We start from the raw sequence: 15,739 nt of genomic DNA on the forward strand, positions 1-15,739 counted from the left end.
ACCATTCTTTCTGTTAAAGGGATCCACGCATAGAAAGACTTGTAGTTCTTAAAAGATAATGTGAGAACAAGTTATAGTAATTTTATATTAAAACCCTTCCTTAATATTTTAGTTTTAATAAAATTTGTAAAATTTTCAATCAAAAAATAAACCAATAGCTTGTTGACGTCGCAGAGCGGGACGTCACATGGGCTCCCTGGCATTCTTCCAGTGTTTTTAAATTCGTAAGATAGTGATTGAAATACACCAAAAGGTGTCAATGGCGAGTTTTAAATTATCATATTTTTTTCATAGTTTGGCTGGAGGTGCGACTTATGTGTGAAATCATTAACACATTTTTATATCATTTCACATGTTGTTTTGGTGTTTTGGAGTGACACTGATGGTTTGCTAAACTTGTTAGCATGTTCTTTATGCTATAGTTATCTGAATAACTCTTAATATCTATACTACGTTAACATACCGGCCACGTTCGCATTTTGTTGTTCATGCATCATGTAATATTATCATACTGTACACTTATTCAGCATGTTGTTCTATATTTTTATTTTAAATTGCCTTTCAAGATGAAATATCTGTTCTATGTGCTGGATTTTATCAAGTAAATTTCTCCCCAAAATGCGACTTTACTCCAGTGCGACTTAGATATGTTTTTTTCCTCTTCATTGGGCATTTTATGGCTGGTGCGACTTATATTCAGGTGCGACTTATAGTCCGAAAAATACGGTAATTACAGATCTAGCCAACGAGTGCGTTTTCCCCTCGACTGACGCCGTAGTTTCTGGGTTCATTGTACCTTACGTTCATTTGAGTGTTGACTTCACAAAGTACGAGACCTCTGATAGTTTGCATATTGTGAGTAAATATTGCCATCTGTGTATTTGTTGAGCTAAACGAAATGTTTGGTTAGAGTTTGACCAAAGTTTAAGTAAGTTTTATGTGTATTTTGCAAAGCTATTTTGATTGGGAATGTCAGTTCTCTTTGCATTCAGCGCTGTTCTTTTTGTGAACATTATTTTTTCCGAGAGATAGGATTATTTTTTGTTGTTGTGCTTTGACTAAATGATACTGAAGCGACTTAGCTGTTCCGCCCAAATGCATGATGGGAAGTTGGGCAATCATGACTGTCAGTGGTGGCTGCAAATGGTATTTGTTCTGCACTGTTCTTCCCCACGTCGCTCGCCACAGTAGTTATATTTTATCTACTGTTAAATAGCAAAATATTTTAACGTGATTAATGAAATAAATTAATTACCACCCCTAACGCGATAAATTTGACAGCAATATTTTTTTCTTTTATATATATGAACTATTTAAATGAATTAATATGTTAGAAAATGTTCTTGAAGTGTAGCGTGAAAAAAATTTTTAGGGTATTTTTTTCCACCCCAAAGGAATTTGGCACCCCTGCAACAAGATGGCACCCTAGGCAATCGCCTAGCTCGCCCATGCACAGGGCCGGGCCTGTTTTAAATAGCAAAATCCCACTTACCTTTGATTGTCTGGTCCTCCTGGAGGACATTGGATAACCTGATCTGGCGCCCTCTGCTGACTTGCTTCTGAACAAGAAAAAAAAAGCATTTAGAGGGCGTCCATCCTCTATTTTATTCAGTGGCATCAATTCCCAACCATGATACCATGGCAGATTGTCAGAGGTGATGAAGGAAATGATCCAATTTCTGTTATATAATCTGAAAAGCAGGAAGTATTTATACATATAAATATAAATATATTGTTGCTTATCTCAACTCAATTTTATTAATATAGCACTTTAAGAACAGCTGCAACAAAGTGCTGCACATAAACACAACAGTCAAACATAATACAACATGACATCATCATTCCCACAAAAAGGCTAAAAAGTATAATAAAATAAAGAAAATAAAACAAGTCAGGAAAACACAAGATCATGAGCTTAAATTCTGTCAAAAGCCAAAGTGTAAGAGTGAGTTTTGCGGTGGGATTTAAATATGGACAGAGACGGTGCTCGTCTGGTGGGCACAGGGGGGTCTTTCAATAATTTCGGACCAGGAACAGAAAAAGTTCGTTCTTCTCTAAGCTTTTGCTTAGACTTTGGAACCCCCTGACGCTGCCGCTTGGCCGACCAAAGGCACCTGACAGGGGGATAGGGATGAAGCACCTCTGCGAGATAAGGTGGGTCATCACCACTTACAGCTGCTTTGAAGACAAAAAAGCAGAATCTTAAAATTACAGGCAGCCAATGAAAGGAAGCCAAAACAGGGGTGTTGTGCTCCCTATTACGTGTTCCAGTTCAATAATGAGGGGCAGAATTGTGCATTCTACAGTATTTGTGCATATAGTGTGGTCACATATAGTGGCATGCAATCGGATAGGGCAGGGGTCGGCAACCTTTAACACACAAAGAGCCATTTCGACCATGTTTCCTCAGAAACAACAACACTGGGAGCCGGACGCACATATTGATACTTGAAATGATCCCGTCAGCTTGACTATATATATATATATAATTAGAGTATATACAGTGCCCTCCATAATTATTGCATTTAAAATAATTATGTGTTTTTTAGCTTCTAATATTTTTTTTCTAAATAATATGGGACCTTAATGGAAAAAAAAGAAAAAAATCCAACCATGAATACAAGTGCATTTATTCAGTGGGGGAAAAAAATCCCACATAAAAGAAATAATTATTTGACATCAAATAATGTGTGTCACAATTATTAGCAGCCCTGGTGTTAATACTTTGGACAACCCCCTTTTGCCAACAAAACAGCACCTAATCTTCTATAATGTTTCACAAGATGGGAAAATACAGAAAGAGGGATCTTCAGCCATTCCTCTTTGCAGAATCTCTCTAAATCATCCAGAGACCTGGGTCCTCTCCTCTGTACTCTCCTCTTCAGCTTAGCCCACAGGTTTTCAATGGGGTTGAGGTCTGGGGACTGAGATGGCCAAGGGACGAGCTTGATTTTGTGTCTGGTGAACCATTTCTGTGTAGATTTGGCCATATGTTAAGGGTCATTGTCTTGCTGAAAGACCCAGTGACGACCCATCTTCAGCTTTCAGGCAGAGGGCAACAGATTTTGATTTAAAATGTCCTGGTGTTTCAAAGCATTCATGGTGCCATGCACCCTAACAAGGTTCCCAGGGCCTTTGGAAGCGAAACAGCCCCACAGCATCACTGACCCACCCTAATACTTCACAGAGGGTATGAGGTGATTTTCAGCATGCGCATCTTTCATGGCACGCCAGACCCCCTTTGAGTTTTTGTTGCCAAAAAGCTCAATCTTGGTCTCAACTGACCAAAGCACACAGTCCCAGTTGAAGCCCCAATACCGCTTGGCGAACTCCAGACGTTTGAGTTTATGATCGTGAGTGAGGAAAGGTTTTCTCCGTGCATGCCTCACAAACAGCTTGTTGGCGTGTAGACAGCACCTCATACCCACTGTGAAGTATGGGGTGAGTCAGTGATGCTGTGGGGCTGTTTCACTTCCAAAGGCCCTGGGGACCTTGTTAGGGTGCATGGCATCATGAATGCCTTGAAATACCAGGACATTTTAAATCCAAATTTGTTGCCCTCTGCCCAAAAGCTGAAGGTGGGTCCTCACTGGGTCTTTCAGCAAGACAATGACCCTAAACATATGGCCAAATCTGCACAGAAATGGTTCACCAGACACAAAATCAAGCTCCTCCCATGGCCATCTCAGTCCCCAGACCTCAGCCCCATTGAAAACCTGTGGGCTGAGCTAAAGAGGAGAGTACAGAGGAGAGGACCCAGGTCTCTGGATGATTTAGATAGATTCTGCAAAGAGGAATGGCTGAAGATCCCTCTTTCTGTCTTTTCCCATCTTGTGAAACATTATAGTTTTGTTGGCAAAAGGGGGTTGTACAAAGTATTAACACCAGGGGTGCTAATAATTGTGACACACATTATTTGATGTCAAATATTTATTTCTTTATGTGGGATTTTCCCCCACTGAATAAATGCAGTTGTATATTTTTCTTTTTTTTTTCCATTAAGGTCCCATAATATTTAGAAAATTTTTTATTAGAAGCTAAAAAACACATAATTATTATAAGTCCAATAATTATGGCTTATGGCTGAAAAAAAAACAGACAAGACTGAAAAAGCAGTTTCTGCTCTTGCACTCTCTTTAAAATAAACTGCCGTATTTTAAGCCAAAAGAACTGTTGTGTTTGATAGAACAATACTAGTATGTCTATATGCTGCCAATGCAGAATCATGGCGCACTAAGCCTCCGAACTATTTTTAATTTGTCCGTTTTACCCTGGAAACCCCCATTTACAGACGCTGCGCAACCGCTTTTGTTTCAACCTAGCCATAAATAGAAGGTAAGTAATTATATTTATGATTCTAAATGTCTGTCATTTTTAGCTTAGAATCATGAATTGATGTCTAATATTTAGCTTTAAAAAAAAAAACGACTTAAAAAAATTATTCACTCGCATATTTTAAACTTTTAAACAAATTACATCACAATGAAAAATTTGGCGTCTGTAAAAAAGTCACGGGTATCTACCTCATAACTATCGCTTAATTGTATTTTTTTGTTACTGTCGTATTTTCCCCGATATACAGTGGGGCAAATAAGTATTTAGTCAACCACTAATTGTGCAAGTTCTCCCACTTGAAAATATTAGAGGCCTGTAATTGTCAACATGATTAAACCTCAACCATGAGACAGAATGTGGAAAAAAAAACAACAGAAAATCACATTGTTTGAGTTTTAAATCGTGGTGGAAAATAAGTATTTGGTCACTAACAAAGGTTCATCTCAATACTTTGTTGTGTACCTTTTGTTGGCAATAATGGAGGCCAAATGTTTTCTGTAACTCTTCACAAGCTTTTCACACTGTTGCTGTTATTTTGGCCCATTCCTCCATGCAGATCTCCTCTAGAGCAGTGATGTTTTGGGGCTGTCGTTGGTCAACACGGACTTTCAACTCCCTCCGCAGATTTTCTATGGGGTTGAGACCTGGAGACTGGCTAGGCCACTCCAGGACCTTGAAATGCTTCTTACGAAGCCACTCCTTTGTTGCCCTGGCTGTGTGCCACTTCTCATCTTCAATGCCCTTGCTGATGGAAGGAGATTTTCACTCAAAATCTCTCGATAAATGGCCCCATTCATTCTTTCCTTTTCACAGATCAGTCGTCCTGGTCCCTTTGCAGAAAAACAGCCGCAAAGCATGATGCTTCCACCCCCATACTTCACAGTGGGTATGGTGCAATTCAGTATTCTTTTTCCTCCAAACAAGAGAACCTGTGTTTCTACCAAAAAGTTTTATTTTGGTTTCATCTGACCATAACATATTCTCCCAGTCCTCTTCTGTATCATCCAAATGCTCTCTAGCGAACCGCAGACGGGCCTGGACGTGTACTTTCTTCAGCGGGGGACACGTCTGGCAGTGCAGGATTTGAATGCCTGGCGGCACATTGTGTTACTGATAGTAGCCTTTGTTACTGTGGTCCCAGCTCTCTGTAGGTCATTTACTAGACCCCCCCCCTGTGCGGTTCTGGGATTTTTGCTCCTTGTTCTTGTTTTCATTTTGACACCACGGGCTGAGAAGGGAGTTGAAAGTCCGTGTTGCACAACGACAGCCCCAAAACATCACTGCTCTAGAGGAGATCTGCATGGTGGAATGGGCCAAAATACCAGCAACAGTGTGTGAAAAGCTTGTGAAGAGTTACAGAAAACGTTTGGCCTCCGTTATTGCCAACAAAGGGTGCATAACAAAAGTATTGAGATGAACTTTTGGTATTGACCAAATACTTATTTTCCACCATGATTTGCAAATAAATTCTTTAAAAATCAAACAATGTGATTTTCTGTTTTTTTTCCACATTCGGTCTCTCATGGTTGAGGTTTACCCGTGTTGACAATTATAGGCCTCGCTAATTTTTCTCCACATTGTCTCTCATGGTTGTGGTTTAGCCATGTTGACAATTATAAGCCTCTCTAATATTTTCAAGTAGGAGAACTTGCACAATTCGTGGTTGACTAAATACTTATTTGCCCCACTGTACTAGATGATAATCAATTCAAATAAAGAAAAATAGAAAAATGACGTTTAAAAGCGTAAATATATGAAAAAGAAAATCTCGACCACTCCTTGTTGTCTGCGATTTCTACATCGCGACCCTTGTTATATCACCATGTTTCATCCAGTAAGTATGCGATAATATCTCGTTAAAATCGCGGCGTCTTTAATTCTGCTTCCAGTTAGGGTTTTGCTGTTTATTGATTATTTATTTATTTCCTGTTGATTTTCAGTTACTTCTTTCTGATTTGGGGGGATTTAAAGGTCACTTCTTGTTGATTTTGGGGCATTTACAGGTCACGTCCTGTTGTTTTTGGGTTACTGAATAGGAAGTGACTCAAAATCAACAGGAAGTAACCTGTAAATGCCCACAAAATGCTGCGAATGCTATGGTTTCAGTGCCATTAAGGTACATAGACTATTTTAATGCAATATTTAGGTAGATTTTTTTTATTAAACAGTGACACATTTTAAAACGATATATGGATTCTTAGTAGGAACATATTGATAAATTTTTGGACTATAAATTATCGTGATGAATCACGTTTTGGATATATTGTATCGACATGCACTGACGTTTCATTTACAGATCACTTTTACCTCTGCATGCTTCCAATTGAGTTGTCAAAACCTTCCTTATCTCCTTCACCCAGGTGGTCTTAACTTCAGGTGTTGGTGCCTGATATTTTAAGAATAGCATGCAATGATAGGTTAGAAAAACTGGATTTTTGTTGATGTTGCTAATTATCAACATTGGAAGCTATTAGCATGTCATCAAGCATTTCCTACCTGCACAATGTAGACCTCTTCTCTAGAATTACACCAGATTTCAAACTTCTTATTATCTCCTTTGGCATTTTCAGTAATGCCAACAGCATTCATCTGTTGAGGAAAATAATCCAAATACATTTTAAATAATGCAAGCAAATACTGTATTTTTCGGACTATAAGTCGCTGTTTTTTTTCATAGTTTGGCTGGGGGTGCGACTTATACTGAGGAGCGACTTATGTGTGAAATTATCAACACATTATGATATCATTTCAGATGTTATTTTGGTGTTTTGGAGTGACACTGATGGTTTGGTAAACTTGTTAGCATCTTCTTTATGCTATATTTATCTGAATAACTCTTAATAGCTATGGCCACGTTTTGGCAATGTGTGCTCAATATTGACTTTTTTTATATTGAAATGCATGCTTTTAGTTTGTGGCGCTTTCACGCCCAAGTGGGGGCGCACTTGCACTTGTTTACGCAAAGAACAGCACTCACACGCCAGAAGAAGAGCGAGCGAGTGGGCGAGAGAGAGGGAGAGAATTGTTTATGCTTGTAAAATATCGCTACAGAGGCAACGTTTGTGTGTATCATCTTTTCTGTTGTTGTGTGTTTTCCACCCGCGTTAGGACACTTAGAGCCAGTTGTGTGGTTGTTTAAGCGATGTGCTAATGCTAGCGAACGCATGCTAACCGTTTGTGTCATTGCTGTAATAGCAGCTAATTATCATTTATTTACCTTAATGCAAACCTGTTTGGTATCGAGGACGAAATTGATTTGTATTATTTCTATTTTTAGTTTGACTCTTCAAATGATGGTGTCATAACGACGGCTTAATTAAAGGCAGCAAATTATACGGACGTCCAGCATCGTCATTTGGGAGTTTAGCTCGCTGTATAGCCAGGACCGTAGCGTCCTGGTGAGGACAGTATATTCGCATTTCGTTGTTCATGCATCATGTATCATTATCATACTGTACACTTATTCAGCATGTTGCTCTCTATTGTATTTTTATTAGGGCTGTCAAAATTATCGCGTTAACGCGCGGTAATTAATTTTTGTAACTAATCACGTTAAAATATTTGACGCAATTAACGCACAAGTCCCACTCAGACAGTATTCTGCCTTTTGCTAAGTTTTACAGCAAGGCTTTTTGTGCTGTCTAACAGCGAACTCTTGTGGTCGCTTTGCGACATGGTTTATTGTTTTCTTGCCAGTTCAATATGGCTGCACGACGTCTCGGGCTGACGCCTACGTTGTAATGTTGTGCTTATATGATCCTTGGACAAATCCGTAAGTATGGTTGTTGTAAAGAATGTACATATTATGTTAGTAAGCGAAATGTTCTATTTTTTGTATGAGACGCTTTTTGTTTATGTTTAGTGAACCTGTATAGCGTGCTAAGCTAACGTTGTTGCTAATGCAATGCTTGTGTACTTTTTTTTGTAGTTTTACGACGGTCTAAAGAGGAAAATGGTTTGAGGCTATTTTATTAATAAATCAGATGAAAAAGGAAGAAGTCTGATTATTAAGGTGTCGTTCACTAGCTGTCTAGCTTTGGAAAAAGTAGACGCTTCGGAGTGAGGACAGCATAGACAGATTTAAATGACAGTAGAGTGAAATGCCCACTAGTCCTTATGTACCGTATGTTGAATGTATATATCAATCTTGTGTCTTATCTTTCCATTCCAACAATTTATTTTATAGATTATATATATAATTTACAGAAAAATATGGCATATTTTATAGATGGTTTGAATTGCGATTAATTGCGATTAATTACGATTCATTAATTTTTAAGCTGTAATTAACTCGATTAAAAATTTTAATCGTTTGACAGCCCTAATTTTTATATTAAATTGCCTTTCAAGATGACATATCTGTTCTATGTGTTGGATTTTATCAAGTAAATTTTCCCCAAAAATGCGACTCATACTCCGGTGCCACTTATAAATGTTTTTTTTCCTCTTCGTTAGGCATTTTTTGGCTGGTGCGACTTAAACTCAGGTGTATACGGTAATGAAATATGTCGAGAATGGTGAAGCACTTACGCTGAGTGACTGCTTGAAGCTGTAAGAGGGAGCTTTCTCGTATCCCTCACCACTCTCCTCCCTTCGCTTACAGAAGAGTAGGGCTTTCTCATGCAGGAAGATGTGCCTTTGCATGGGCTTAAAACGGGCTAGGTCCTTCACCTTGGCGTGGCCTTTCTTGTGTTCCGTCCACACGCTGAATGACCCCTGCATCAGCAGCTTTCCCAGCTCACTCAGGTTGCCCTACAGTAGTAAAGGAAAATACACTGCAACTTAGACACAAGTGATGTCAAGTCTTATATGTCCATGTTTCAGTGAAGCTGGTCAGTTCAATTCTTTATTTCTAGCAAGGGACTAAAATACAGTGGATGTGTCTGAATTACTGTTTTTCCTCAAATAGTGAACAAAAATTACTTTCATTATGACTTATACCCGATAAACACTTTAACTGATAACCGATATTGTCAAACTAAAAAAATATGATACCGATATCTGCTGTTGTGCACTTAACGTGTTATTGCTAATTGTATTCTGATGCCCCACTGGATCAGATGCTTTAATAATGATAAATGTAACAACCCCAAGAAAACTTCAACTGGCGTTAATAGAAAATAAATGTCCCATATGGGGCTGCAGCTATCGATTATTTAAGTAATCGATTAATCCATCGATTAGTAAGTTCGAATAACCGAGTAATCAGATTATAAACATTTAATGCCTTGAAGAATAGATTTTAGGAGATGTAAAATGAAAGTGAAAAGTGTTTATGCTTGCAAAAATATTCATTTTGTCTTGCTTAGATTCATTCATTCATTCATTTTCCATGCCGCTTATTCCTCACGAGGGTCGCGGAGGTGCTGGAGCCTATCCCAGCTAACTTCGGGCAGTAGGCAGGGGACACCCTGAATTGGTTGCCAGCCAATCGCAGGGCACAAGGAGACACACAACCATTCACGCACACACTCACACCTATGGACAATTTAGAGTGTTCAATCAGCCTACCATGCATGTTTTTGGGATGTGGGAGGAAACCGGAGTTCCCGGAGGAAACCCACGCAGGCGCGGGGAGAACATGCAAACTCCACACAGGAAGGCCGAAGCCCGGGATTGAACCCTTGATCTCAGAACTGGGAGGCAGACGTGCTAACCACTCAGCCACCGTCCCGCCTTGCTTAGATTGCACTTTCAAAATAAAATATACAATCCCTGAGTGCACTTTCATTTCACAAGAGCAATACATACATTTAAAACTAATTTTAAATATCTGAGCTTAGATTCAAATAGTAAATAAATAATTAACAATGATATAAGTACATAAAATGAACAATTGGCTAACTTGCATTGCGAAAGTCTGCTGGCTTAAAGCTATAAAATGCTAATGTTTTTATTATTATTATTTTTTTTAACAAAGCTTTTAAGAAATTGTTCAAACACCTATTCCCACCATTCTAAATATACTTCTTAACTAAATTATGAATGCATAAAGAAACATATTAGCTCAAACAAAACCTTAAATTGGCCTTAACAGGGGAGCAGTTGCCACTAGAGGGCAGTGTATCCACTCCAATCAATAAAACTAAATGCAAACACTTTCAAAACAAACCATTACAACACCGTTCTAATTAAACGAATCCTCGAAGCAGCAAAATTTAATTTGAAGCTTCGAATACTCAAGTTAATCGATTAATCGTTGCAGCACTAATCCTGTATAAATCATATAACTTGAAATGCGCCAAATTTACAATTAAATCACGTTTACAGTAGTTACACTAAAGAGCCACTAGGGGACAACAAAAGCATTACAAATACAGGCAGGCAATCATTGCGCATGCCAATGCAATGACAATTCCCATGATACATTTTGCTGGGCTTTTCCACAGATTTTTTTATTTTAGTCGTTGGCGACAGACGATTCGATTGACCAATTAATTTTCTTTGAACCCTCTGATGCAGCTTAGTTTTAGATAAAATAAATGATTATTTCATTAAAATTTCATTCTGGTGCTTGTGAGATTTAACATAGAAACTTAACGGCTCTTTAGTAAGAAGATCAAGTCAAAGCAAACTGTTTTGTGTGTTAATTTTTGGAATATTCAAGCATTTCATGAAGTCCACAACTACGTGACAGGTGATTCAGTAGCATGGAGGTATGTACCACAACAAAGGGGTGGGCAAAAACTCGCACGGATGACTTGGCAACTTTTTTTTCCATCCATGCCTATATAAGTGATTCGTTGACCTGTATCACATCTCACCTCATATCCTGTAATGGCAATGAGATGCATGGAGTCATTGACAGCCTTAAGGATGCCCAAGATGGAGGTCAGAGCCTCTTGCAGGTCATCCGTACCCTCACAGCCTTTACTGTATTTAAGCATTTCCTGAAAGAAAAAAGACAAATCAATAATCATTTTTAGCCCAAAATACTCAAATTACGAAAGCGAGAACCAAAAGTGATATTTGGTATGTGGCGAAATGATTTTGCATGGTGGTATTTATTTACTTTTTTTGTCACGTGGCAAAACGGATTTTGCCATGTGGCATTTTTTTTGCCACATGACAAAAAATGCTACATGGCAAAATCTATTTTGCCACATGGTAAAAAAATGCAACATTGCAAAATCTATTTTGCCACAATGGCAAAAAAAATTTCACATGGCAAAAAACATTTTGCCACATGGCAAACAAAAATTGCAACATGGCAAAATCTATTTTGCCACATGGCAAAAAACATTTTACAACATGGCAAATTTGCCACATGGCAAAAAATGCCACATTCCACATGGCAAAATCCATTTTTCCACATGGCAATAAAAATGCCACATGACAAAATCAATTTTGCCACATGGCAAAAAAAAATTGCAACATGGCAAACTTTTTCCACATGGCAAAAAAATGTCACACGGCAAAAAAATTTTTGCAACATGGCAAATCCATTTTGCCACATGGCAAAATCCATTTTGCCACCTGGGAAAAAATGTCACATGGAAAAATGTATTTTGCCACATGGCAAAAAAATGCCACATGCCACATGGCAAAATCCCCTTTGTTGACATAATTCACCCACCGTAATTGTGTGTCTGATTGGCCGCGCGCGTTCCGGTTCAAGAGAGAGTGTACGAGAGTTCAAAGCGAGCAATAAAGACTCTTAACCAAGCATACAGCTTCACTGATTTTTCCATATGGCAAAAAAAAAAAAGCCACATGATAAAATCAATTTTGCCACATGTCAAAATCTTATTGCCAAATGGCAAAAAATGCCACATGGCAAAATCGTATTGCCAAAAGGCAAAATCTTATTGCCACATGGCAAAAACATAATGCCACAGGGCAAAATCTATTTTGCACCATGGCAAAAAAATGCCACATGGCAAACAAATCTAATTGCCACATGGCAAAAAAATAATGCCACATGGCAAAAAAACAAAATTCCCTCATGGGGAAATCTATTTTGCCACAAGGCAAATAAAAATGCCGCATGGCAAAAAAAAATTGCCATATGGCAAAAAGATGCCACATGGCAAAATCCATTTTGCCACGTTGCAAATACAGTGATACCTCAGCTCACGAACGCTTAAGCTCACGAACTTTTCGCCTCAAGAACATTAAATTCGCGAGCATATAGTCTCTGCTGACGAACTAGTTTTCGGCGGACGAACGAAACCACGCGGTCGAACAGCGCCACGAGAAGCTGACGCATGCCCACGGCGTCCCAGTTGGTCCCCTCCCTTTCGTTGAGTGCGGACGTGGTTTGTGTTTGATAGACATTTTTGACCATATTGAGTGTACTTTTGCTATTATGGGACCGAAAAAGAGTTACCTACAGTCATTATGGAAGGTGACTCGTGTTACCAATTCGCCCTCGACTGGTAATTGGTGGTGCTTTCAGCTTCCCACCGTAGTGAGAAGTGGACCGGCGAGTCACGTTGGCTCGTTGTCGTCGCTTGTCTTCGGTTCGCCCGATTTCCTCTCCAGAAAGGTGGCGGCGTGCATACAAACACCCAGAGGCGTCGGATGGCTTTTTGTGGACACTTTTATTAACAACCAAAAGCATGTGTGGGACACAGCGCTGGAGTCTACGCTAACTGCGCACTTTGCCGGTAACACTCTCCTTCCAAACAGTAACTCCCTCCCTCCCTCCTCCTCCCACTCCATTCCATCAAGCCATCAACTACCATCACAAAGGTAAATAAAACGACTTTATTCTACAGTACAGTTTATTTCTTTAATTATAATACAATAGCACATTTATTATACATAAAATAAGGTATATTTTTGTGTAGTTTTAAGGCTTATTTAGTAGAAAATTATGTTTTATGGGGACCTGGGAACGGATTATTCTCATTTTAATGGTTTCTTATGGGAAATAAATGTTCGGAAGACGAACTTTTTCGCCTTACACACACTTTCTGGGAACCAATTATGTTCGTGAGCTGAGGTATCGCTGTACCACTTTTCATTCTCGGCCCTGCTCCAACTTTCTCACTCATTGTTACCTTCAATAGCAGCTGATATTTGGTGATTCTCTGCACAGGTTTAAGCAAATAGGAATCCAAGCCAAGTTTGTGCTCCAGCTTTTTCTGACACTCCTGTTGAAGAGTGTGAAATAAAGATGTCAAACACACGAGCCAAAAATAACCAGGTTTAAATGTTGAGAGTACCTGGAAGAAGATGCAGTCGGAGCACTGCCTCCAGAGGCTTTCGGAGCGAGGCTTGTTGTGACAGTACTTCTCATAGATTTGCAGGTCTGTCATCTAAGCGAAGACAAAAATGTTGAGGAAATGTTACATAACAATCCTTACATGCTTACAGAACGTCTTAATTTGCTTACCCTTTCTAGGAAACATCTCCCGACTAGTTCTGGACAGTCTGCGTAAAGCTCCAACTCCCTGAGAAATGTCCTGGGAACAAATTTGGATGACTATTGATGAAGGCGCTAATTGTAGTTCAACTATCTAAACAGGACAAAGCCAATTTATAGTATTTTTGAGAACATTCTGAAATCAAATGATCCATTGTAGAAGATAAAAAATTGGGAAAAAATGTTTTTGTTATTTTTGGCTGTTCTGTCGAGATGATTCAACACTTTGTTATTTTTGGCTGTTCTGTCGAGATGATTCAACACTCTCATAGCTAGCAAGGAAGCATGATGATGGCCACATAAACAGAAATGGCGAAAGCATAGATGCGAGAAGTGGGGTGCTGAGGGTGATGCAGCACCCCCTGGTGTTGGGAAGGAAAAAGGTTTGGTAGGTTCATATATATATATTTTTTATGTTAAAAATATATAAAACATTGAAACAATAGCGTTGAGGATTAAATAGATGTGTTCTTTTCTTTTTAATAACATGGTCACCACCTGACGCCTTTAAAACGTGTTTAGGTCTAAACAGGAAAGTGAAAATGTCGGAATTTTGTGTCACGACAAATTTTGAACAGTCATAATTTGGCAGAAAACTATGGAGGTAGATTTGTGTCTTTATTATTCAATCAAAAAAAAAGTTGCTTCAATCAAAATATGTATTTTCAATCGAAGAAAACGTCACTTCAATCAAAAAAATGTGTTTGAATGCAAAAATAAATTTTAAACTCCCAAAAATATATTTGAAAACTATTTTTCTTTGATTGAAAATTTTTTTTTTTTTATTTAAGTCAAGTTTTTTTTTGACTGAAACACCATTTATGATTGAAGTCATGTAATTTTGCGTTGGGACCACATTTTGGCTCGGACATTTGTGTCTCTATTATTCAATCAAAAATTAAGTTGCTTCAAACAAAAAATATATATTTTCAAAAGAAAAATCACTTCAATCAAAAATTTTAAAAATATTCAATCGTAGAAAAAAAGGTTTGAATGTGAAAAAATATTTGAGACTCAGAAATTCGCATTTGAACACTATTTTTCATTCAAACTGTTTTCTTTGATTGAAGCAATCCTTTTTGTGTTTGAACCATATAAGGGGTAGGACATTTGTGTCAAAATCATTCAATCACAATAAAAGTTGCTTTAATCAAAAAATTATTTTTAATCAAAGAAAAAAATAATTTGCAAAAATATATTTTTTTTGAAAATATTTTTTTAAATTTGAAATATATATTTTTTTATTGAAGTGTCACTTTTTTTGAAAAGCAAAAAGTTTTAAACTCTTTTTTTTTTTCAAAGTGGAAAAGGTTTTGAACACACTTTTTTTTTTGAAGTGGAAAAAGTTTTGAAGGCACTTTTTTTCGATAGAATCATTTTGACACAAAGATTCAACTTCAATGCTACTTCCGGTGTGTTTGAGTGGCAGGTGGCTATGCCAATGACATAAGAGTATGAAGCAAGCCATTCAAAAAAAAACTTGACTTAAATCAAAAAAAAAAATTTTCAATCAAAGAAAAATAGTTTTCAAATATATTTTTGGGAGTTTCAAATTTTTTTTTGCATTCAAACACATTTTTTTGATTGAAGTGACGTTTTCTTCGGTTGAAAATATATATTTTGATTGAAGCAACTTTTTATTTGATTGAAGCAACTTTTTTTTGGATTGAATAATAAAGAGACAAACCTACCTCCATAGAAAACATATCTGCGCCAAAATTCCAGTGCTTGGTGAGTCATACCCTGAAGGGTATGGGTCATTTGCATCAATATACTCACAACATACTATGTTGTGTTGTAAATACCCATTGAGAGAGTGAGGACAGCTGCGGCTCATATTCCTGTGCGGCCTATTTATGAATAAATGCCGTTTTCATGTCAAATTTGATGGGGGGCGGATTATAGTCAGGTGTGCCTTATAGTCTGAAAATTACTGTAGGTACCTCATTCATTTAATCCATTTTAACATCAAATCAAAAATGAAACAAATCCCCCAAAATTGCTTTGGTTTGCATTTTCTAATCTGATGCTTAC

General features: G+C 37.9%; 1 protein-coding gene across 16 annotated transcripts in view; it reads right to left on the bottom strand.

Moving 5' to 3' along the window:
- LOC130927028 (guanine nucleotide exchange factor DBS-like) overlaps nucleotides 1-15,739 on the bottom strand; it is a 116,443-nt gene that overhangs the window by 27,276 nt on the left and 73,428 nt on the right. For 11 of the 16 annotated variants that reach the window (XM_057852488.1, XM_057852491.1, XM_057852487.1 and 8 more), the window contains exons 18-24: nucleotides 13,676-13,745; nucleotides 13,341-13,598; nucleotides 11,100-11,225; nucleotides 8,866-9,087; nucleotides 6,832-6,924; nucleotides 6,643-6,721; nucleotides 1,493-1,559 (exon numbers count right to left, since the gene is read on the bottom strand). In XM_057852488.1, coding sequence (XP_057708471.1) covers nucleotides 1,493-1,559; nucleotides 6,643-6,721; nucleotides 6,832-6,924; nucleotides 8,866-9,087; nucleotides 11,100-11,225; nucleotides 13,341-13,598; nucleotides 13,676-13,745 — 915 coding nt within the window. The remainder of the gene's footprint in view (nucleotides 1-1,492; nucleotides 1,560-6,642; nucleotides 6,722-6,831; nucleotides 6,925-8,865; nucleotides 9,088-11,099; nucleotides 11,226-13,340; nucleotides 13,599-13,675; nucleotides 13,746-15,739) is intronic. The other 5 variants (XM_057852493.1, XM_057852481.1, XM_057852482.1 and 2 more) reach the window with 2 other exon arrangements.

The sequence above is a fragment of the Corythoichthys intestinalis genome, chromosome 12, assembly GCF_030265065.1.
Source record: "Corythoichthys intestinalis isolate RoL2023-P3 chromosome 12, ASM3026506v1, whole genome shotgun sequence".
Classification (NCBI taxonomy): Eukaryota; Metazoa; Chordata; class Actinopteri; order Syngnathiformes; family Syngnathidae; genus Corythoichthys; species Corythoichthys intestinalis.